Source organism: Carcharodon carcharias (assembly GCF_017639515.1).
Source record: "Carcharodon carcharias isolate sCarCar2 chromosome 39 unlocalized genomic scaffold, sCarCar2.pri SUPER_39_unloc_1, whole genome shotgun sequence".
NCBI lineage: Eukaryota > Metazoa > Chordata > Chondrichthyes > Lamniformes > Lamnidae > Carcharodon > Carcharodon carcharias.
Window position 1 is genome coordinate 670,728 of NW_024470814.1, and position 25,174 is coordinate 695,901.

The window sequence follows — 25,174 nt, forward strand, 5'->3', positions numbered from 1 at the left end:
CCTCTCCTTCCCCCTCCCTCCCCATCTTTAACCCCTTCTCTCTTTCCCCCTCCCTCCCTCTATCTTTCCTCCTCCCTCTTCTCTCCTTCCCCTCCCTCCCTCTCTTTCTCCCTCCCTCCCTCCTGTTCTATTTCAGCATCTCTACCTCTCTCCTTCCCCCTCCCTCTCTCTTTCTCCCTCCTTCCCTCTCTCTTCCCCTCCCTTAATCCCTCTCTCTTTCCCCTCCCTCACTTTACCCCTCCCTCCCTCTCATATTCCACTTCCTTCTTTACCCCTCCCTCCCTCTCTCTTTCCCTCTTCCTCCCTCTCTGTTTCCTCCTCCCTCTCTCTCTCTGTCCTTCCCCCTCCCTACTTCTCTCCGTTAATTTTTACATGTTTGTATATGTTATTCTACATGTCATGGACAAAGTAATAGGATATATGAAAGATGGCAGTGTGGACAGTCCTGCCGTGTTGTGTATGAGGCACTCACTGCCACTTCCCTTCGAGCCTCTCTCCACCCTCCAACTCCTCTCAGAAGGTAAAGCGTTGAAGGGACTCTACTTTTAAAAAAATCTCCAGTCGGGGTCAGCCTGTCACTGTCCAAAAATCCACTATGAGCGTGTGTGGGATTATGGTTTATTGTAAGGCCTCCGGTTGGTGAGCTTCGTATATATGGTTACTGGTCAGTGCAGGGGGAGCAATGAAGACAAGAACATTTGGAGGTATAAAGGCTAAATTGTCTTTCACGTTCAAGAAACTTATTGCTGTCCGCCATCAATGCAAATACGTTAAAACAGACAGAAATGTCTCCTGCAGAGGAATCAGGTCACCCCGCGATGTGTGGGAAGCAATCCTCAGAGATTTTTTTAAGAGTTAATGATTTGAGAATCGAGAATATACCCCGGGCCCCGTCAGCCCACCCCACCTCAGCTCCTCCAGCTCCCCAGAATCGGGAAGGATGGTCGAAAGGAGGGGAAAATCTGCCCTGGAATTTTTACATTAGCTGAAGCTGTGTGCATCTGAACTTGGAAAAAGAGAGTGCCTGAAAGGGGCGGGCAAGTCAGGCTGATAGCACTGTGTTTGTGCATGCCTACTGATCGTGAGATTGCCGAAAAACTTTTGTGTAAAATACAGGTAATTCCCATTCAAACATTCCCTCACATCCCCTACTTAATCCCAAAGCGAGTTTTCAAGGCAATTTCTGTTCTCATTTCCATATTTCGGTCCAAAAGTAGAGAAATTCCCAGCGATCGGGTGAGAGAGACTGCTCAGCGCGGTGGAAAAATGCCGTAATGTCGAGCATGGAGTCTTCAATTCGCGAGAAATCATTTCGACAGCAAACAGTACAATGTCAGATATAAGAAGGATTTAGTCTGGGACACTGGAGAGCCGGAATTTCCATGGAATCGGGGAGTTTGTGAGGAGAGAGAAACACAGAGAGGCAGCAGCAGCCTAGAGCTGACAGCAGCTTGTCTCCGCCCCGTCCGCTCGTTGCCTTTAAGTTGCTCAGTGCCGCCACCAGCGGCTTCATTTCTCACCCCGTTCACGTTGACAGAGACACTTTTTTGTGCAGAGTCCCGGAACATGACTGACACCGCAGCCGCCGAAACGGCTCCTCCAGCCGCTCCTGCCGCCCAGGTCAAGACTCCCAAGAAGAAGAAGAAGGCGGCTCCCCGGAGCGGAGTAGCCGGTCCCAAGCTGGGCGAGCAGATCCTCAAGGTTGTGGCGGATTGCAGCGATCGCAAGGGAATGTCGCTGCCCGCCATCAAGAAGGCGCTGCGCGGCAAAGGGCTGGATGTGGATAAACTCGGCTCCCAGATCAAGCAAAGCATCAAGAGGAATGTGAAGAATGGCTTCCTGGTTCAGGTCAAGGGCACGGGCGCCTCGGGATCCTTCAAAGTCCCTAAGAACACACCCCAGGGGAAAGTGGGGAAGAAGGCGAAGGCAGCAGCTGGCAAGAAATCTCCAGTGAAGAAAGCGGCAGCCAAGAAGGTGACGGCAAAGAAAGCAGCGGCCAAGAAAACTCCAGTCAAGAAAGCAGCAGCCAAGAAATCCCCAGCGAAGAAAGCAGCAGCCAAGAAATCCCCAGCCAAGAAAGCAGCAGCCAAGAAAACAGCCAAGAAGTCGGCAACTCCAAAAAAGCCGGTGAAGAAAGCAGCCCCCAAGAAAAAGTCTCCTGCCAAGAAGGTGCCGGGTGTCAAAAAAGTGGCGAAAGCGAGGGCCAAGCCCAAAACGAGATAAACAAAGACAGGAAAGAAGGGAAATGTCCCGAGCAAATTGTAAACCTCTGAAACCCAAAGGCTCTTCTCAGAGCCACCCACATTTCACATGAAAGAGCTGATCCCCTGATCATTTGATCCCTATCTCGAAGCTAGGAGCAGATTCCAGATGGAAATGTTTCGTTTTCCTCCCACGTAAATCCTATTTTCCCGCTCACTCACTGACACTGTCAGCACTCGACCCCTCCCCAACTATGCAACAAAACTCAGGGATGACCTTACAGCTCCCTAACCGGAATGTTTAAGAGTGCATTCAATGTTTATCTTTTCTTTATTCACATTATCAAGGTGAGAGTCAGCAATAGAGTGAGCATCGTTCCAATGTCTGCCTCACAACTAAGGCCCATACATGTTGTTTCTCTAATTCTGTTTGAAGAGATGTTAGCGGATTTCTCAATCCCATTTTGCAGTGTGGAGGAGAGGGGTAGGAGGCGAGTCTAGAGTTGTGTTGGTATAGCACAGGACAGGGATTGAAATAGATGCAGACATTTGACTTTTAATAAAAATGCATTATCGAGGGCGGGGGGATATTAATTTGAGGATTGGATTTAATACCTACGATTTTCTGACTAGTTGGTTTATGACGTTGAAGTATTTCAGTTTCTTTTAAAGTTTTCTGTACAGCTCTCTTCAGATTATGATGAATAAATGTATTTCGGGCAGGCAGGAGGAGGGTCTGTTTTATCAGAGACATTGCCCTGACTGTCACTCAGGCTGTCTCAGCCCGCCTCTCTCTCTCTCTCTCTCTCTCTCTCTCTCTCTGACTCTCCGTTTCTCAGCCAGGTCGGGGCGGGCTGTATAAAAGCGGAACGTGAAACAGCTCCCCCACTCATTCAGCAACGATTTGACTGAAGAAGCATCATGTCTGGCAGAGGGAAAGGAGGCAAAGGACTGGGGAAAGGCGGAGCAAAGCGGCACCGCAAAGTGCTTCGCGATAACATCCAGGGCATCACCAAACCGGCCATCCGCCGCCTGGCTCGCCGTGGCGGTGTCAAGCGCATTTCAGGCCTGATCTACGAGGAGACCCGCGGGGTGCTGAAGGTTTTCCTGGAGAATGTGATCAGGGATGCTGTCACCTACACCGAGCACGCCAAGCGGAAGACGGTCACCGCCATGGATGTGGTGTACGCTCTGAAACGCCAAGGCCGCACTCTCTACGGATTCGGCGGCTGAACAAATCGACCTGACTCTATAACACAACCCAAAGGCTCTTCTAAGAGCCGCCCACAACCTCACATTGAGAGCAAGTGACCTCAGAGCGGGAGAGGGAAAATCTAGATAAATACACAGCTTTGTCATCTGCGCATTTTTCATTAACACTATAATCGTGAGTCAAACAAAATTAATGGTTTAATTCGTTTTCAGGAATTCGCTTCCTTTATAAGTGCCGAAACTCGATTCAAAGCTTGACTGAGGAATACGACAGCTCCCAAACTGACACCGAGTTCACACGATAAAGGTCATCATTTCTTATTCTTTGATCAGGACTAACTATTTGAGACACATCATTTTGGCTTCATCGCACCATCTTCACCCTGTCTTTTTCGCCATCTGTTCCTGGGTCTTTGAAACATGATAGGACCTGGGAGGTACCTATATACGTGCTTTATATGGATCAGCCTGTATCGATATAGCATGTTGTCTAGTTCCAGGAAGCACTGAACAGAGCTTTATTCTGGCTTGTTTCAGAACGATCAACGAAATAATCCGAATTTAAGACGGAATGTAAGGGGAATATTGTATGGCTGATGGAAAAATATAACTACAATTAATCACCTCGATTCTGCATCCCAGGACGGACGGAAGGGTCAAGTGGAATGCGTGCTTTTTGTGCATGGTTTGGACTGTGAAGATGCATTTACGAATATTGTGGAAGATAGTTCAAATATATAAACTTAGAGATAAATTTGATTTAGAGTGCGCAAGCCGCCCACCCACATCGCTTCCCCAAGCCATAAAACGAGAGCCAAGCCATTCCCTCTGTAACATCTTTGACATGAATAAACCGATAACGTTGATCAGTTTTATATGTGAGACCCAGAATTCCGCCCATCAGTGGGAATTTAACACCAGACTGCTGCAAACCGATCAGGGAATGAATGAGAATTTAATCCGTGTTCAAAAGCAGGAAGTCGCAGCTGGGACCGAAATGGGAGTCGCAAACATTGAGACCTTGTGATATTTGTCCATTCAGATTTATTTTATCTGCCTTCAATCAAGGATTATTTTAATGTCAGTTACTCGTCCCTCTGAAATTGGCGGGCATTATGAAATTGATGAACTGCCAGTTGCTGCTCCACCAATCAGGGCCCAGAAATCCATGCAGCCCCGCTGCTCTTTTCAAATTTCTCGGCGGGATTGCGCTGCATCCAATCAGGACAGGAGGGAGGTGACGGACAATGTCTTAAATAGACAGACACAGAGCGGCTTCATCATTCTCAGAGTCTGTGTTCCACAGCGTTTGTTATCATGGCCAGGACCAAGCAGACAGCGCGCAAGTCGACCGGAGGGAAAGCTCCCCGCAAGCAGCTGGCGACCAAAGCTGCCCGCAAGAGCGCTCCAGCCACGGGCGGCGTGAAGAAGCCCCATCGCTACAGGCCCGGCACTGTGGCTCTGCGGGAGATCCGCCGCTACCAGAAATCCACCGAGCTGCTGATCCGCAAACTGCCCTTCCAGCGCCTCGTGCGGGAGATCGCTCAGGACTTCAAGACCGACCTGCGCTTCCAGAGCTCGGCCGTTATGGCCCTGCAGGAGGCCAGCGAGGCTTACCTGGTGGGGCTCTTTGAGGACACCAACCTGTGCGCAATCCACGCCAAGCGGGTCACCATCATGCCCAAAGACATCCAGCTGGCGCGCCGTATCCGCGGGGAGCGCGCCTAAACACCCCACCTCAGCACCAAGTGAGACAAAGGCTCTTTTAAGAGCCACCAAGTCGGTCAGAGAAAGAGCTGCCATCTCTTAACCACACCAGCACTTTAGCGTCTCAGGCCTACAATTTATTTTCCTCACTTTGTAAACCGGTAATTGTCCTTTGTTCCCTTTACCGGATGTTTCAGACGATCTGAGGTCATTTCAAAGGCGATTATTTTAATGATATGGGAACGTTTTCCCTAATAGAAGAGTTTGGGCATAAATAGATGGAGCTGATGTCCGTAACAAGTAAGAGTGCTAGCAGGATGCGTCTCACTCTAACCCACCCGTTCACAGATATCATCAGAAATGTTTTCATTGCGAAGCGATCGGAATGTTCACACATGCACTAAAACCCGGATTCAGTTCCACTTGCAACGAAGGCTCTTTTAAAACGCCGCCTAGTCGGTCAGCGAGAGCAGCGACGTCTTATTAAAAGCTCCAGCTCCTAAAACCCTCAGACCGACAATTAATTTTCATTCATTTTGTTTACCCGGTTCACTCCCTCTGTTGCATTTGGGGTTTTGAGTGGATTCTGTTTATATGTGTATGTAATTTCACATCATTTAATTAGAAATGGGACGAGTTAAATATTAAAGAACGTCTTTCTGAACATTGACAATTGGTCATATATAGATGCAGCAGAGACTCCTGATGTCTGGATAAGGCAACAGCACCAGAGTCTCGTTGTAACCAGCTCTTTCACAGATCACATTAGAAATATCTCATTCAGAATCGATAGGGATGTTATCGCACATCCGGATAGACAACAGGTCGCCCCTTTCACCGATTAAGTGAGTGGCTCTGAAAAGAGCCTTTGGGTTCTCAGTTTAAAGAATGGTCGCTTCACTTGGTCTTGGTGGCTGCAGAGGCGCCGGACTTCTTGGGCAGTAGCACGGCCTGGATATTAGGCAGCACCCCGCCCTGAGCGATGGTCACCCCTCCCAGCAGCTTGTTCAGCTCCTCGTCGTTGCGGACGGCCAGCTGCAGGTGCCTGGGGATGATGCGGGTCTTCTTGTTGTCCCGGGCCGCGTTGCCGGCCAGCTCGAGGATTTCAGCCGTCAGGTACTCCAGCACGGCGGCCAGATAGACCGGGGCTCCGGCACCCACACGCTCAGCGTAGTTACCCTTCCTCAGCAGCCTGTGAACGCGGCCCACCGGGAACTGCAGTCCGGCCCGGGAAGAGCGAGACCTGGCCTTGGAACGAGCTTTCCCACCAGTCTTTCCTCTTCCAGACATTGTAACAATCTCACACACACTTTCACAGAGAATGCTGATATCCGCCTTCTTTCAGTTCTCTTATACCCTCAGGAGGAATGGTGGTGCGCTCACAGCTGATTGGTTAAGTGTCATGTTCGTATTAAAATCGTCAGATTCTTCATATTGCCAATCAGATCTCTGCTTGACTCACCAATCTGGTTTCGCTACGAAATTGAATTCGGAAAGAAAGAGCGCCAAATCGTCAGTTACTAACCGTTTAAATATTTCATATTTGAAACTACCGCCAAAAAATAAATCAAAAGATAAATCGCACTGAAATCCTAATCGCTAATTCAGTTTTCAGTCTAAGAATGTAATTTTCACTCAACCTCTCTCTAATTTGTCTGGTCTGCAGTTTACCTGTAACCTCCCTGTCGCTTGCCATTTTAACACTCCACCCTGCTCTCTTGCCCACATGTCTGTCCTTGGCTTGCTGCATTGTTCCAGTGAAGCCCAACGCAAACTGGAGGAACAACACCTCATCTTCCGACTAGGGACTTTACAGCCTTCCGGACTGAATATTGAATTCAACAACTTTAGGTCGTGAGTCCCCTCCCCCATCCCCACCCCCTTTCTGTTTCCCCCTTCTTTTTTTTTTCCCAATAAATTATAAAGATTTTCCTTTTCCCACCTATTTCCATTATATAAAAAAAAACCCACTAGAGCTATACCTTGAGTGCCCTACCATCCATTCTTAATTAGCACATTCGTTTAGATAATATCACCAACTTTAACTTTAACACCTATGTGTTCTATTGTACTATTGTTGTTGACATCTTTTGATGATCTGCTTCTATCACTGCTTGTTTGTCGCTACAACCACACCAACCCCCTCCACCTCTCTGTCTCTCTATCTCTCCGCCCCCCACACACACACCTTAAACCAGCTTATATTTCAGCTCTTTCCTGGACTCGAACTCAAGTTCTGTCGAAGGGTCATGAGGACTCGAAACGTCAACTCTTTTCTTCTCCGCCGATGCTGCCAGACCTGCTGAGTTTTTCCAGGTAATTCTGTTTTTGTTTTGGATTTCCAGCATCCGCAGTTTTTTTGTTTTTATCTCTGTTAGTTTCTAATTGGGAGCGTGGAGTTTCATGTAACTGACATCAAATGGAAATTCAAGACTCCAATTTAAGAGATTCCAATCCTTTGTTTTATTCAATATTGAAAATCCCACCGGCACATTTGTAAAACGATACATTTGTAAAACGATTTGGATACATGGATGAAGTTTCCTCTGGCTGGGGGTCAAGAACAAGGGGTCACAATCTCAGGATAGAGGGTAAATAGTTTAGGTGCTAATTTTTTTTTCCTCTACTAGTCAATATGTATTTCGTAAGTTAGGTTTTAATATATTTTTGTTTTCTGAAATGTATTTCCACTAATATCTCCCATTTTCCATTATAGTCTCTCCCACACACTCATGCAAATATTCACAAACATGCTCACCTAGAGACACAAACACTCACACACAAGCACGCAAATACAATGAAACACGGAAATAGAATGGCCAAAATCCATTATATTGTTTTATTCAATATTGAAAATCCCACCGGCACATTTGTAAAACGATACATTTGTAAAACGATTTGGATACATGGATGAAGTTTCCTCTGGCTAGGGGTCAAGAACAAGGGGTCACAATCTCAGGATAGAGGGTAAATAGTTTAGGTGCTAATTTTTTTCCCTCTACTAGTCAATATGTATTTCGTAAGTTAGGTTTTAATATATTTTTGTTTTCTGAAATGTATTTCCACTAATATCTCCCATTTTCCATTATAGTCTCTCCCACACACTCATGCAAATATTCACAAACATGCTCACCTAGAGACACAAACACTCACACACAAGCACGCAAATACAATGAAACACGGAAATAGAATGGCCAAAATCCATTATATTGTTTTATTCAATATTGAAAATCCCACCGGCACATTTGTAAAACGGCACATTTGTAAAACGATTTGGATACATGGATGAAGTTTCCTCTGGCTGGGGGTATAGAACAAGGGGTCACAATCTCAGGATAGAGGGTAAATAGTTTAGGTGCTAATTTATTCCCTCTACTAGTCAATATGTATTTTGTAAGTTAGGTATTAATATATTTTTGTTTTCTGAAATGTATTTCCAATAATATCTCCCATTTTCCATTATAGTCTGTTTTTTGTTTAATTTCATGCCAGTCAGCTACTAATATTTGAGTGTGATTTCACTCAATAACTTTCTATCTCTTGGATGTCCTGAAGAAAATTATTTTATATCTATCAGTGTCTTGTATGTGTATTATTTATGTCAGCCGTATTTATGTGAATGTGACTTATTTTTGTGTGTTATTAGTGATTTTTATTTTTCTATTTTTGTAAATTAGGTAACTGGAACAGAATCTTAACCTGAAACTAATCAGTTGTGTCTCACTATCTTATTACATTTGACTAAGTGTCAACAGTTTAATTGCAATGTATATGTTCCTGCAAATTTGCAGCTGTGTATGTGTATGAGTAATATCTGCTCCTCAGCTACCAACCAAGCACTTATTTGCTTAGTTACTGTCAAAGGTCTGTGTATATACTCACAGATGTTGTGTGTGTGTTTGTGTTTGTGTGAATGATTGACATTCATGAACTTTTGGCCATTCCATTTCTGTGCTTCAGTGTTTTCATGTTCTTGTGTATGTGCGAGGGTTTGTGTCTGTAGGTGTGAATGTTTGTGAATATCAGCGAGTGTGTGCGTGGGAAAGCAAGTGCAATTTTGTTACTGTGTGCATCTGTTTATGCATGTGTGTTTGTAAGTGTGTGTGAGATCCTGTGGTTGCCTGTGTTTAAGTTTGTGTGTTCGTGTGTTTGTGTATGTATGCAAGAGATCTTGCGCAAGTCTGTTTAGGTATGAGTGTCTGTCAGTGTGTGTTTGCTTTGCATTTGTGTCTGTGTGTGTTAGTGCATGAGCCTACGAGTGTGTGAGTGTTTGTGTGGGAGTGTGCAGGCCCCATTTCTCATTTGTCTTTCTCTGGTACAGAATGCAATTATGGAATTAATTTTAATGAAATTTAAGTGTCAACCCTCTGACCATCAGCTGTGTTGGAATTAATTCCATATATCTCAATTATTGTACTGATTGTGTACCTCAAATTTGTGCTCTGTGTAGATGACTCCATTATCATACATGTGTAGATTTCATCTGTACTTCATATGTTTCCCTTGCATATGTGTGAAATCTATTTCTTCAATGCATTAATCTATTGCTGTTTCCCGGCTGTTTTGCAGATTTAAACATGGAACTGCTGTTCTGTTCCTACTCTGAGCAATAAATTTGCCTATGTCCATTTGAAGCATAGGGTTGCATGATTATTTTAGATGAGGAATCGATACCTTGGTGCTAGTGCACAAGGGGAGTTGGTGGCACTAAATTATATCATTATGAGATTGCAGGTGAGTGTGTGTGCTTGTGTGTGTGTGTGTGTGCATTTACCTGCCCATCTTTAGTTTTTGGAGAAAATTTTTCCTTCTGCAGTATTATATAACGATATGTGAATGTGGAGTCACACTGTATCTTTCACTTTTTAACATCTTAACATGGGATTTATTCGTTTCCTTTCTGTGAATGGGGTTTTAAAATGCACCTAATTATTTGCTGCTGTGTGACTGTGAGTTTTGCTTTATAAATGTTTTTAATTGATTCTGGGCTTTACTCTGTATCTTTGACTCTCTGTAATGCACTTGTGGCTATTACTCAGCACCTGTCTGTGCCTGATTTGTGAGCATACATCTTACATTCATTGTTTCTGACATATAATGCATATTTTACTTATTGCCCCTCAGTTACAGGTATGTGGATGTGCAGATTTTATTCTCTATCTGTAATTTTGTGATATATCAGTGTGATTCATTTCCCTGTTGTTTGCATCGGGGTCGGAAATGTGAGCATGGAAAAATAATGCTGAAAGTCAGGTTATGTTTAAATGAGTGCAAATTTAATCATTTGCTGTCAATCCCTGTTATAAGAAGGTGTGGTTCACTCTATGTTGATCATATTCTTGTATGACGATTCTCTATGCCGGCACACATCTTGTCGGTCATTGTCGATTTTGCTGTGAATATGTCAGCCTGTGTTGCTTGAGTGTGTTGTTCACATTGCAGCTTTCAATTCAGTGTGTAAGCCTGGACCTCCCCCGACCCTTACAATCCCCACAGCTCCGCCAGATGTATCTCTTGGTCTTTGCTACGTGATGTTATATTTTAATCAGCAACTTACAGATTTTGATACATTTTGAGGTGTGATTTTGCTCTATCTATTAACATTAGATTTCTCTGTACTCAATCTCTTCCCACTGTGAAAAGTTGGATATGGAAAAATGATTTTATTCTACTCCGCTCTCTATATCTGGCATGTGTCTGTGTTTTTACAGTGTAAGGGTCTGCCCCGGTTACGGGAATCCAGCTTTCTTCTGTATCTTTCACTCCCACCTATGAGAGTGCTGTTATGTTATTCACTGTACTTGTCAATATCTGCTTTATGAATTCGGCAGCACACCGAAGCCGAATTTCACATTAGAAATGCATGAATGATCATCCTAATTGATCTTTTTTTTAAATCGTTATCCTTCTGTGCAGGGACTTGTTCTCTGAGTTGCATTGACAGATTGATCAATATACATCCACTGCAACAGGTGGTTATCAAACTATGGTCAACTGCTTGTAAGGCAGATATGTTAATCCTTGCCGGAACATCAGACTCTATCCTACGCTACACCATCTGCATGTAGGAACACATCACACTATAGAGTGTTGCAGTTTTGAATTTGATTGATATACTTCATTGCATATATATGATTCTCTCATTTCCCCATTACATCATCCAATTTAAAGTGCTTCTGCTGAATCCGTATGTTGTTGCATAGCTCATCCGCTGCCAGCAGATGGCAGCAGTTCACTATAACTTGGATCTGGCCTTTTCTGATCAAACATCTGGAAAACAATAGGCCTGATGCTGCACGTGAACCTGGCCAAGCTCACCTCTGTTAAAAAGACTACGACAGCGGTCAACTGCTTCCACTCCATACAGATCGTCACAATGTGTTTTGTTCTGCACTTGATGGCTTCTGTAATGCAATATTCACCCTAACTGGGTATTTCTCGGTCACTGGGATTCAAGTATGTGTTTTATGCCATATCTGTTGTTTTCAAGCAAGGAAGATAGATATTGACTTGTAATTGACGGTCTTTGAGTTTCCTGTCACTGCGCGTGTTGACCGTTGCTGTGTGAGTGCGCTCTTTATTCAATACCTGTCAGATATTTTGACATAAGAGACTGTGTCTTTTTGGTTACTTACCAGTTTTTTGATGTTGAGTTCTATACAGCTGTGTGCTTATTCAGGTACGTGAATTAGATTCCTCACCAACAGCTCACCACCCAACGCAAAACCCCGCCCCTCCTCTCCCTCTAGTTCTCCGGGGAGTGGAAAAATGACTTTTTACCACGATCTCTGTCAGTTCCTGGTAAATGGGTGCCAGTGTTAGACAGACCCTGTGAATTTCTGGAGTGTGGGCATTTATTTTATTATGTGGCAGTTCGTTGCTTGAAAGAGATGGGTGTTTTTTTTTATTTTCTCTCCCCCTCTATTCGTCAGTATGTAGCATGCGAATGTGAGTTTTTATTCTGAAATGCATCTGTTCATAACTGACATGTGAATATGGGTTTTTCTTGGCATTTGTCAATGTTTGGAATGTGTGTGGTGTGTGAATGTGAATATTACATTGGGTTATTGTGTGTCAAATGGGTCATCGTGTGTTTGAGTCTACCTCTCAGTTTCTGACATTTAAATGTGAAGATACCTTCAAATTATCAGTTCTTTTGTATGAGTGTCAACTACATTCTATACCTATTAATCCATTTTAAGCCAAACTAAGGTTTACTCATTCTCTTAGTTAATGTTATGTTATTATGTACTCTCTGTTATGACTGACTGGACTTTTCTCTCTATCTGGCAGTTTCCAATGTATGAAAGTGCCAGCTGATCGGTCCACATCAGTTTAGGAAATCGCATCATTGCTTCATTCTGTACCTATCCAATTCTGCATGAGTTTTTTTTTTTATTAACCACTTCTCACATGATAGTCTTCAATTTAACCTGTAGCTGAGAGACTCTGGTATGTAAGCCTCGGTTTTATTTGGACCTGACCCTTTCAAGTCTGCGTGTGTGTTATTGATTCCACCAGCAGGAGAAATAAGGAAAATCCGGTGGATGTGGTGGATTTGGATTTTCAGAAAGCTTCTGATAAAATCCCACAAGAGGTTAGTGTGGAAAATGAAAGAACATGGGATTGGCATAAATATATTGGCATGGATTGAGAATTGGTTAGCAGACAGGAAACAAAGAGTAGGAATCAATGGATCTTATTTGGAGTGATAGATAATGACTCCATGGAGTAGTGAAGGGATCAGTGTTTTGGCCCCAGCTATTCACAATCTATTACAATAATTTACCTGAGAAAACCAAATGTATTATTTCCAGGTTTGCTGACAACATGAAACTTGGTGGGAATGTGAGTGGTGAGCAGGATTCCAAGATCTTTCAAGGCAATTTAGACAAGTTGATTGAGTGGGTAAACACAAGGCAGATGCTGTAGAATGTCGATTACAATATAAGAACAGAAGAAATAGGAACAGAAGTAGACCATCTGGCATCTCGAGCCAGTCTCACCATTGAGTAAGATCATGGCTGATCTCTTTGTGTTTCAATTCCCACAAAAACATCTAACCCCGATAACCTTTGATTAACTTACCTATTAAGAATCTATCTAACTCTGCCTTAAAACTCTCAACCACCCTACCTCTATTGCTGTCTGAGGCATTGATTTCCAAAGTCACACAACTCCCGGAGCGAGAAAAAAAATATTGTCAATCTGCCCCAAAAAGGGTGACCTCTAATTTAAAAAAAGTGACCCATAATTCTGGAAACATCCTCTTGATGTCCACATTCTCAAGGCCATTCAGGATCTTGTATAATTCAATCAATCACCCCTCACTCTTCCAAGCCCCAGTGGAGCAAACCCAGTCTGTCCATCATTTCTTTATGAGAAAAACCTCTTATTCCAGGTAACTATCTAGTAAAGCTCCTGTGAACCACCACCTATTAGTGTGAAGTTATCCACATCAGTTGAAAAGACAGCATGGCAGAGTATTATATAAATGGTGATAGATTAGGAATTGTTCAACTAAAAAGGGAGCTGGGTTCCCATGCACACCAATCACTGAGAACAAGTATGCAGGTGCAGGAATGTATTATCAAAATTCCATGTATGTACTGACAGATGCTTCTTGTCTGCGTGTGTCAGTGTATGCTGTGTGTATGTGTATGTATGTCCATGTTTGACATTCATGAACTTTTGGCCATTCCATTTCCGTGTTTTATAGTATTTGTGTGCTTGTGTATGAGTGTTTGTGTCTCTAGGTGACCATGTTTGTGAATATTTGCATGAGTGTGTGGCAGAGAAAGTGCAAGTTTGTTTCTGTGTGCATTTGTTAATGCATATGTGTGTTTGTGCGAGTGTGTGTGTGAAGGCCAGTGTGTAAGTTTGTGCACCTGTGCATGTTTAGGTGCTTGTTTGTCTTTGTATTTAACAGATGGTGTGTGAATATGTGATATTAGTATGTTATGAGTGTGTGTGTTTGCCTTGCATGTTTGTCTGTGTGTTATTGCATGAGCCTGCGAGTGTGTGAGTGTTTGTGTGGGAGTGTGCACGGATCATTTGCCATTTGAATTTCTCTGGTACAGAATGCAGCTTTGAAATTAATTTTAGTGAAATTTAAGTGTCTACACTGTGAATGTCAGTTTTTCTGAAATTAATTCCCTAAATCTCAGTTATGTTCTGTACATAATATGTATCCCACGCATATTTGTGAAAACTATTTCCTCCATGCATTAATCCAGTATTGTTTCCCAGCTCTGATGTGGCTTTAAATATTAAAAATTCATTTCTCAAAGACAGATTTTATTCATTTGTTTTGAGTCAGCTAAGGTGTAGCATTCAGGCTTCAAATTGGGAAAAGTAATTTTGAATGATAACGAGACACCTGAACTCACATGCTGTGTATGTCATACCTGATTGATTCATTTTGTAATGATTTAACATTTTGAATCACAGTTAGAATATTGACCTGGCATGTATTGGGTATTCATGCTGTATTAATTAAAATTACATTTTTCTTTATTCCTGATTTTGCATGAGATTTTTGGAGGGGAAATTCAATCTGTTCTTTTTGAGATCCCACAATAAATTCTTAGGATAATTTTGTGCATTTCAGTCAGTTGGTCTATCTGTGGCTAAGACTGCACTCTTCTGAAATTAATGACCTGCCTGTTAATCTGATAATATTAGTAGTTTTGGAGTGAGATTGATGGACCGACCATTCTGTGGTGCTCAGTGAGTGTGAACTGGGGATAAATACTATCTCTCTCCTGTTGTATTTGAATGTTGCATTGGACACATCTACCTGAAACTTAAGATCAAAGTGAATCTGATTCCTGCTCTCTGTGATGAGGAACTGCTGTTCTGCTGTGTTCTTTGAACAATAATGTGCCCATGTCCATTCGAAGCAGAGGGCTGCATCATTATTTTAGCTGGCGAATCAGTACCTTGTCCCTGGTGCACAAGGGGAGATGGTAGCCTAATGTCATATCATTATGAGATTGCTGGTGAGTGTGTGTCTGTGCATCTGTGTTTGTGTGTGTGTGTGTGTTTGCCTGCCACTCTTTCCTATGGGAGAAATTTATTCTTGTGCACTGTTGATATTACAATATGTGAATGTGTGATCACACTGAATCTTTGACTTTTTAACATCTTACGATGGGGTTTATTCATTCCCTGTCTGTGCATGGGGATTTCAAAATGCACCTAGTTGTTTGCTGCTGTGTGACTGTGTGTTTTATTTTATAAATGTTTGTAATTGATTTTGGGCTTTACTCTGTATCGTTGACACTCTGTAATGCACTTGTGGCTACCATTCTGCACATGCCTCTGCCTGAATTGTGAAGATGCATCTTACATTGATTGTTTCTGACATGTCATGCATATTTTACTCATAGCCTATCCGTTACTGGTATGTAGATGTGCAGATTTTATTCTGTATCTGTAATTTTGTGATATGTTAGTGTGATTCATTTTCCTGTTGTTTGTGTCAGTATCGGAAACCTGAGCATGGCATAGTTGCATTGACATTGGGCTGGTAATCTGGAGACACATGGTAATGCTCTGGGTTTGAATCCTGCCACGGGAGATCATGGAATTTGAAATCAATAAAAGTATGATTTGAATTAATGATCACCATGAAACCATTGTCGATTGTGGTAAAAAAAAACCCTTCTGGTTCATTAATATCCTTTAGAGAAGGAAATCTGTCATCATTGTACATGTGACTCTAGACTCACACTTAAATGCCATCTGAAATGGCCTAGCTAGCCACTCAATTCTAACAAAGGCTACAAAGAGGTCACTGACAATGGCAAAATTAGCCATGTTGACCCTGAAGGAGAAGGGCAGCAGAGAGATGAAAGTACCATCACCTGGAAGTTCCCATCCAGGGCACTCACCTTTCTGACTTGGAAATATGCTACTATTGCTGGGGCAGAATCCTGAAAATCCATCCCACAGAACTGTGGGTGTGCCTACACCACAGGGACTGCAGTGGTTCAAGAAATCAGCTCACCACTGCCTTCTCATTTGCAATTAAATGCAGGCCCAGCCTGCAAAGTCCACATCTCAGGAATGTATAAAATAAAAGTATGGTATTGTATGAGATCCTTGGTATTAAATGTAATGTGTTGCTTTTTGAATGTTGGGTACATTCATTGATTAATTGTGTAAATTTCAATCAGCTTTATTACCTGATATTTAAATTGCAGCCAATGTTCCATTCTTGTGACATGCATGGAGTACACTTCAATCTGATAATGGCTGTGAGTTTGGACTGAAATTGGTGGACCTGCCATTCAAAGGTACTGAGTAGGAGTGTAATGTGATTATTCCAACCATATCCTCAACCCCGACCGCCTCTGAGTGTTTTACTATTGAATTGAGCACATGTATCTGGTATGATTTCAATTTTACTCTGTATAATACTGTTCGTGGTCATGGTGGAAATGATGTTCTGTCTGTATCTCAGCATTCTGTGAGTAATATCATACCTGCTGTCAGTTAGATGGAGACGGCTGCATTTTAATTTGGCTGGGGGAATCATCAGCTTGAAACTGACCCCTTCATGTACTTGCCTAGAGGAAGAAACATATCTCTTGTAACTCAAGATCAGCGGAGGCATTTGAAAGAACTTAGATCAATGTAAACTGTTAACTGAGAATCAATTTTTATAATGCTCCACAAATCATAAGGAAAAATAAAATAGTACAATATCTGATTCCACTTAAGCACCCTGCTTTGGTACTTTTCCAACAACTGTGTGACATTCAGAAACAATCCTGACCTGTCCTGCTCCAAGGATGTCACTACCCAAGGGGACAGAGACATTGATGCAGGTCAGCTTTCAATCTCCAGCTCCCATTGTAAGAGCCGTCAACTGAAACCAACAGCCGCTGCTACAATGTTTCTATAACACTTATCACTTGAAAAGCTGGTCCCTGCGATAGGTGATATTTACATGATTGTTCCCTATCCTCACTGTGCGCCTGTTCAATGTCCAAATGCCGAGAAGTTGCATGAATCAGCCGCTATACTAGGAATATACATTACAGCATTGAGGAGAGAAAATCCCAATAGTTTTCAATTGCAGCTTCCTCAGGTTCTGTCTCCCTCAGCCCCAGAAAGGCCTCTCCCCGTCCACCCGCTCACTCCAAGCTCCGGAACTCGCTCCCGCTTCGCTCCGCCTCTTACAAACAGCCCCCAGTTCTCCTCGAACTGACCCCGAGTCAATGTTGATTTGTGTTTCTGCTCTAACAAACCGCTGCACTGCTGGAATCAGAACGCTGTTTACTCGCTTACCCGGGCGCTAATATTTCCATTTCTATCTGTTTGAAACAAAGGTCTCCCCCTCACTGAGTGAAAAGCTTTCAATGGCAGGGACGTGGAGAAAGGAAGCGCATGCGCTCTTCAAGTTATGTCTGAGAAACTAAAACACCGCAATGCGCAAGCGCTTATCTGGAATTGACGTCACAGATGCAAGATCTTTTGCTCTTCCCCTCAGTCTATGTTCTCCAACTTGAGCATCACTACTGGGGCTATGTGGAACGGGCAGAGTTTTAGGCAGGTGGGCGATGCCTGTATGAAGTTCAAAGTTATATCGTTCCCTGCAGCATCTTTGCTGTTCATTCACCGGTTTAGGAAATCAATCCGCCCAGTGAATATATGAAGCAAAAAAAAAACAAAAAATGCTGGAAAAACTCAGCAGATCTGACTATATCTGTGCAGAGGAAGACTGTCTTTGTCCCCACAGATGGTGTCGGACCTGATGAAGTTTCCCAGTATTTTTTGATTTTGTTTCAGATTTCCAGCATCCGCAGAATGTTGCCTTTATACCAGTAAATCTACGTGTTTGCTGTGACCGCGCAGAAGTTCATATCTGATCTCAAAGAACCCAGTTTAATAGAAACAGATTGAAACTGTCAATCACTTAGTTTCATATTGAACATTTTTTGGCGAATTATTCCAGAGAGCTCCAGAGGTTATCGAACGTTACATTTCAGATACTATTCACCTCACTCTCTGGCATTTTCCTCTTTGTGTGATAGAAATGCGCCTGCCTCTGGACCAGTATTAGCTGGAGCTGAATCGCGTGAAATCTCCCTGCTGTCAGTTTTAAATTAATTTTACCGATCAGGTTCAGAATCTTCGGTGTTTCAAAAAGAAAACCTGCCAATCTTCGAAGTTCCAATGATTATAATTCAACTTGCTCAAAATTCCCTCATCAGTCAACAATATCATTCCAGGACTCATTATCATTCACTGAACTATTTCAAGAGAAGTATATCCCTCTATGGTTCAAGCCGGTATTTGCAACACAATTATTAATTGTGATGTGCGCAAATTCTATCGAAACGCTGAGAATGTGTCTGCCTTCATCCGATGATAGATTTGAGGACCAGTCGCTGTTATGTTGACACATGTTGGGCACAGAGAGACTATTCTCTCTCTCGTTATCTCTCTCACACAGAATCACAGAACCAAAATGCAAAATAGGCCCTTCGTAGCCACGAGTCTTCACAGACACATGAGAAACACCTGTCCTACCAACCTAATCCCATTTACCATAAATTGGCACCTTGAATGTTATGACGTGCCAAGTGCTCATCCAGGAACTTTTTAAAGGATGTGAGGCAACCTGCCTCTACCACCCTCCCAGGCTGCGTATTCCAGATCCTCACCACCCTCTGGGTAAAAAAAGTTTTTCCACACATCCTCCCTAAACTTCCAGACCCTCACTTTGAACTTATGCCCTTTTGTGACTGACCCTTCAACTAAGGGGAGCAACTGCTCCCTATGCACCCTGTCCATGCCTCTCATAACCTTGTACACCTCGATCAGGTCACCGCTCAGTCTTCTCTGCTCCAACGTAAACAACGCAAGTCTATCCGTCCTCTCTTCATAACTTAAATATTTCATCCCAAGGCAACATCCTGTCAATCTCCTCTGCACCCCTTCAGTGCAATCACATCCTTCATTTAATTTGGCGACCAGAACTGCATAAAGTATTCCAGCTGTGGCCACACCAAGATTCTATACAACTCCAACATGACATCCCTACCTTTGTAATCTATGCCCTGATTGATAAAGGCAATTTTCAGATCTGCCTTTTTCAACACCTCACTAACATGCCCCTCCGCCATCAGAAATCTATGGACATACAAGCCAAAGTCCCTTTCTTCCTCAGAACTTCCTAGTGCCATGCCATTCATTGAATACAGCTTTGTCAAATTACTCCTTCAAAATTATATATCCTCACAATTTTGAGGGTTAAGTTCCATCTGCCACTTATCTGCCCTTTTGACCATCCCATCTATATCTTCCTGTAGCCCAAGACACTCAACCCCACTTTCAAACACCCGGCCAATCATTGTGTCATCCGCAAACTTAATAATCCTACCCCCCTCATAGTCATCTATGTCCTTTGTATAAATGAAAAATATTAGGGGACTGGGAACATATCCCTTTGGTGTGCCACTGGGCACTGGCTTCCAATCACTAAAGCATCCTTCTGTCATCATTCTCTGCCTCCCACAACTAGGCCAATTTTGAATCTGCCTTATCAAATTATCTTTAATCCCATGTGCATTGTTCTTATTTATAAGTCTCCCATGTGTGAGCTTGTCAAATGCTTTGCTGAAAAGCATATGAACTACATCAACTGCACTACCCTCATCTACACACCTCGTCACCTCCTCAAAAAAGTCAAACAAATTTGTTAGGGATGATCTGCCACTGACAATGAAATGCTTAATATCCCTAATCAAACCTTGCCTCTCCAAGTGCAGATAATTATTCTGCTTCAGAAATTTCTCCAATAGTTTACCTCCCACTGACATGAAAATCACTAGCCTCTTGTTCGGTAGCTTATCTCCACAACCCTTCTTAAAAGCAAAACCACATTAGCTGTTCTCCAGTCCTCGGGCACCACCACCGTGCCCAGAGTGGAATTAAAAATTCGGGTCAGAGCCGCTGTCATCACCTCCCTTGCTTCCCTCTGCAGTTTGGGACAAAAATCATCTGGAACTGGAATATTTGTCCACTTTTAAGCCTGCCAACACCTCCAATGCCTTGTCACTCCAGATATCAATTTGCTTATGAACCTTGCAAACTCTTTCGCCTAGTTAGACAACTTCATCCTCATTCGCTTATGTGATGATGGATTTGAAGTATTCATTCAAGGCTCTAGCTCTTTCCTCTGGCTCCACCCATAGATTGCCCAGTTGGTCCCATATGGGTTTTACTTTTTCCCTGGTTATACCCTTCCCATTCATATACTTATAGAATATCTTTGGATTTTCCCTACTTTGACCAACCAGAGCTTTCTCATATCCCCTCTTTGTTCTCCTTTTAGCCTTCTTAAGCTCCACCCTGCACTATTATACTCCACTATTGCCTCTGCTGATTTGCTCCCTTTGTACCTGTTAAAAGCCTCCCTTTTCCTTCTCATCGTATCCTGAATATATCTGGTCACCCATAGTTCTCTGGGCATGTTAATCCTTCCTGTCACCATAGAGGGAACATGTTGAGCATATAGGCTCCCCATTTCATTTTTGAACCCCCCCCCCCACCCCCCAACTGTTCCTCTGTAGATTTCCCCACAACTAACTCTTCGCAGTCTACTTTGGTCAGATCGTGCCTTATTTTACTAAAATCCACTCTACCCCAATTCAAAACATTTTGTTCTTCCAACTTTTCGATTTCTTTTTCCATAAGAAACTTACTCTGTACCATGTTGTGGTCGCTATCACTAAAATGCTCGCCCACCAACACTTCAGCCTCCTGTCCGTGTTCATTCCCCAGAATTAGGTCCAGCTATGCACCATCACTTTTAGAACTCTCTACATATTGACTTAAACAGTTCTCCTGTACACATTTCAAGAAATCCACTCCGTCCTAGCCCTTATCACTATGTCTATCCTAATTAATTTTGGGAATGTTGAAATCACCTAATATAATTACCCTACTGCTATCGTTTCACAAACCTCCACAACTTGTACACATAATTGCTCCTCAATTTCCCGCTGACTATCTGGGAGTCTATAATTAACACTTAATAACGTGGTTGACCCTGTTTAATCCTAAACCCTACTATCAAAACTTCATTAGACGCATCCTCACTGAAGTAACTGAAGTATTAATTAATAATGCAACGCGCCCTCCACTTTGACCACCCTGCCTCCCCTGTCTCGTCTGAAGATGCTATATCCCGGAATGTTGAGCTGCCAATCCTGCCCTTCCCTCAACCACGTCTCAGTGATGGCTACTATGTCATAATTCCACGTGTCAATCCTAACCCTTAACTCATCCGTTTTACCTGCAATACTCCTGGCACCAAAGTAGAGGCCATCCAGCCTTGCCTTACTCCCTTGAAACTTATTGCAGCTGTACTCCCTCTGACTTGATTGTTTTACTGGATTCTCATGTGTCCCGAATCTGCTAACATTCTCCCCCTGCCAAATTGGTTTAAATTTCTCACAACAGCATTAGCCTAACTGTTTGTGTCGCACTCTGACTCTCTCTGTCTCTCACTCCCACTCTCTATCTCTCTCTCATTCACGATTGCTTCCTCTCTCTCTTTACACTCTTGCTCACTTTCGCCACCCCATCGCTCTACATCAGGTGCTGTGAATGATACTGATCTGTGATCCGTCCTCCAATAATATTCGTGACACAGTCAGTGTTCTCCACCTTCTCAGAAATTCAGGTCTGACATTTCATCTGATTATCTCTAATAAGAAAATCGAAGCGTGTCCTCAAAATCTCTGTCACTGCCAGGAACGTGACTATCCGCGAGTGCATGTTCATGCATAACTGGCCCCGCTCTGTTTGTTGCGATAGGAGTACATTGCAAACTGTGAAATTGTGACTGTCAGTTCTGAAGGAGCAACATAAACAGGGATTTCTGGAGGGACCGGGAGGAGATAATTGATATTGTCGCCAGAAATAAATATTTGATGTGAGCAGTTCAGATAATACCCTGAAGTCGCATATGATTGGTTCCTCCATGGAATCTGCGAATCAGACAATGTGCGGGTCCCATGTGATTTATTTTTTCTGAATTTACAATATGCAGCAAATTAATAGAGAGGCGATCAAAGTTCGAAAAAAGGGGTAATTATCTCCTGAGACCCTTTCATTAGATAGTGGTTTCAGACTGTGAAGATGGAGATATGAATGTTGTGTAAGAGAGCGTTGGAAGTGCCGTGCGCGTCAGAGGAATGAAACTGTGTTTGTGTGTCCGTTCTGATCATGATATTTCCGAGTCCCGCTTGCCTAAAATAAAAATATTTCCCATTCAGAAATTCCCCCTGTTCCCCAGCTTAACCCCAAAGTGAGATTTCAAGAGCATTTCTGCGTTGTTTTCTAGATTTCAGTCTAAAAGGAAAGGATAATTCAGCGATCGGGTGAAGGAGCGGCAGTAAATCCGGTTTTAGTCGAAATTAGAGTTTTCAATTCGGTTGAAGTTTTTTCGACAGCAAACATTACAATGTCAGATATAAGAAGGATTTAGTCTGGGACACTGGAGAGCCGGAATTTCCATGGAATCGGGGAGTTTGTGAGGAGAGAGAAACACAGAGAGGCAGCAGCAGCCTAGAGCTGACAGCAGCTTGTCTCCGCCCCGTCCGCTCGCTGCCTTTAAGTTGCTCAGTGCCGCCACCAGCGGCTTCATTTCTCACCCCGTTCACGTTGACAGAGACACTTTCTGTGCAGAGTACCGGAACATGACCGACACCGCAGCCGCCGAAACGGCTCCTCCAGCCGCTCCTGCCGCCCAGGTCAAGGCTCCCAAGAAGAAGAAGGCGGCTCCCCGGAGCGGAGCAGCCGGACCCAAGCTGGGCGAGCAGATCCTCAAGGTTGTGGCGGATTGCAGCGATCGCAAGGGAATGTCGCTGCCCGCCATCAAGAAGGCGCTGCGTGGCAAAGGGCTGGATGTGGATAAACTCGGCTCCCAGATCAAGCAAAGCATCAAGAGGAATGTGACGAATGGCTTCCTGGTTCAGGTCAAGGGCACGGGCGCCTCGGGATCCTTCAAAGTCCCTAAGAACACAGCCCCGGGGAAAGTGGGGAATAAGGCGAAGGCAGCAGCTGGCAAGAAATCTCCAGTGAAGAAAGCGGCAGCCAAGAAGGTGACGGCAAAGAAAGCAGCGGCCAAGAAAACACCTGTCAAGAAAGCAGCAGCCAAGAAATCCCCAGCCAAGAAAGCAGCAGCCAAGAAATCCCCAGCCAAGAAAGCAGCAGCCAAGAAAACAGCCAAGAAGGCGGCAACTCCAAAAAAGCCGGTAAAGAAAGCAGCCCCCAAGAAAAAGTCTCCTGCCAAGAAGGTGACGGGTGTCAAAAAAGTGGCCAAAGCCAGGGCCAAGCCCAAAACGAGATAAACAAAGGCAGGAAAGAAGGGAAAGCTCCCAGCAAATTGTGAACCTCTGAACCCAAAGGCTCTTCTCAGAGCCACCCACATTTCACATGAAAGAGCTGATCCCCTGATCATTTGATCCCTATTTCGGTGCTAGGAGCAGATTCCAGATGGAAATGTTTCGTTTTCCTCCCACGTAAATCCCATTTTCCCGCTCACTCACTGACACACTCTCCATTTGACCCCTCCCCAACTATGCGATAAAACTCAGGGATGACCTTACAGCTCCCTAATCGGGATGTGTCAGAGTGCATTCAATGTTTATCTTTTCTTTATTCACATTTTCAACGTGAGAGTCAGCAATAGAGTGAGCATCGCTGCAAAGTCCGCCTCACAACTAAGGCCCATACCTAAACAGAATTACCTGGAAAAACTCAGCAGGTCTGGCAGCATCGGCGGAGAAGAAAGGCCCATACCTGTTGTTTCTCTAAATTTGTTGGAAGAGATGTTAGCGAATTTCTGAATCCCATTTGGCAGTGTGGAGGGGAGGGGTAGGAGGCGAGACTAGAGGTGTGTTGGTACAGAATAGGAGATAATTTGAAATAGATGCAGACATTTGACTCATAATAGAAATTCAGTATCGAGGGAAGGATATTTTTGAGAGGATTGGATTTAATACCTAGAATTTTCGAACTAGCTGGTTTATGATCTTGAAGTATTTCTGTTACGTTTATTTTTTTCTGTACAGCTCCCTTCAGAATTTTATAAATAAATGTATTTCGGGGAGGCAGAAGGATGGGCTGTTGTACCAGAGACATCGCCCTGACTGTCACTCAGGCTGTCTCGGCCCACCTCCTTCACTCTCTCTCTAAGTCTCCATTTCTCAGCTAGGTCGGGTCGAGCTGTATAAAAGCGGAAAGTGAAGCTGCTCCCCCGCTCATTCAGCAGCGATTTGACTGAAGAAGCATTATGTCTGGCAGAGGGAAAGGAGGCAAAGGACTGGGGAAAGGCGGAGCGAAGCGGCATCGCAAAGTGCTTCGCGATAACATCCAGGGCATCACCAAACCGGCCATCCGCCGCCTGGCTCGCCGTGGCGGTGTCAAACGCATTTCGGGCCTGATCTACGAGGAGACCCGCGGGGTGCTGAAGGTTTTCCTGGAGAATGTGATCAGGGATGCTGTCACCTACACCGAGCACGCCAAGCGGAAGACGGTCACCGCCATGGATGTGGTGTACGCTCTGAAACGGCAGGGCCGCACTCTCTATGGATTCGGCGGCTGAACACATCGACTTGATTCTATAACACGACCCAAAGGCTCTTCTAAGAGCCGCCCACAACCTCACATTGAGAGCGGAGACCTTTTTAGGGGAGAAGAAGTACGTAATCTTTGTATTTTTACTACGAGGTATAGCTTTGCCACCAATGCGTCCACTTTTCACAGCAGCATCGTGAGTCACAGAAATGCCATGGTTTAATTTAAACCAGTTTTCAAAAATTGGCTTCCTTTCAACCTCCCGAATCTCGATTCCAAACTTGACTTAAGACCACGGCTGTACCCAACATAAGGTCGAATTTGATCAGAATTAGCTATTCTCAAACATTGCATTCCCCTTCGTCACTCTATTTTAACTGTTTTTATTCACATTGTTTTCGGTTCATGGGTCCTTAGCGCCACTCAGGGCTTGGAAGCTACCATTAGCGGAG

The 25,174-nt window shown here is 43.7% G+C and overlaps 3 protein-coding genes across 3 annotated transcripts; 2 read left to right on the plus strand and 1 right to left on the minus strand.

Annotated features, from left to right (window-relative positions):
• Window positions 1–1,534: 1,534 nt before the first annotated feature.
• LOC121274859 (histone H1-like) lies at window positions 1,535–2,877 on the plus strand. The gene has a single exon (XM_041182241.1). The coding sequence runs from the start codon at window positions 1,567–1,569 to the stop codon at window positions 2,221–2,223; it is 657 nt and encodes a 218-aa protein (XP_041038175.1). The 5' UTR covers window positions 1,535–1,566; the 3' UTR covers window positions 2,224–2,877.
• A 114-nt stretch (window positions 2,878–2,991) lies between these two features.
• LOC121274894 lies at window positions 2,992–24,750 on the plus strand. Its single transcript, XM_041182285.1, has 4 exons — window positions 2,992–3,408; window positions 4,684–5,059; window positions 10,899–10,907; window positions 24,432–24,750. Exons 1-4 carry the CDS (start codon window positions 3,123–3,125, stop codon window positions 24,748–24,750), a joined length of 990 nt encoding a protein of 329 aa, XP_041038219.1. The 5' UTR covers window positions 2,992–3,122.
• LOC121274888 (histone H2AX-like) lies at window positions 4,948–6,422 on the minus strand. Its single transcript, XM_041182279.1, has one exon. The coding sequence runs from the start codon at window positions 6,408–6,410 to the stop codon at window positions 6,018–6,020; it is 393 nt and encodes a 130-aa protein (XP_041038213.1). The 5' UTR covers window positions 6,411–6,422; the 3' UTR covers window positions 4,948–6,017.
• Window positions 24,751–25,174: the final 424 nt, after the last annotated feature.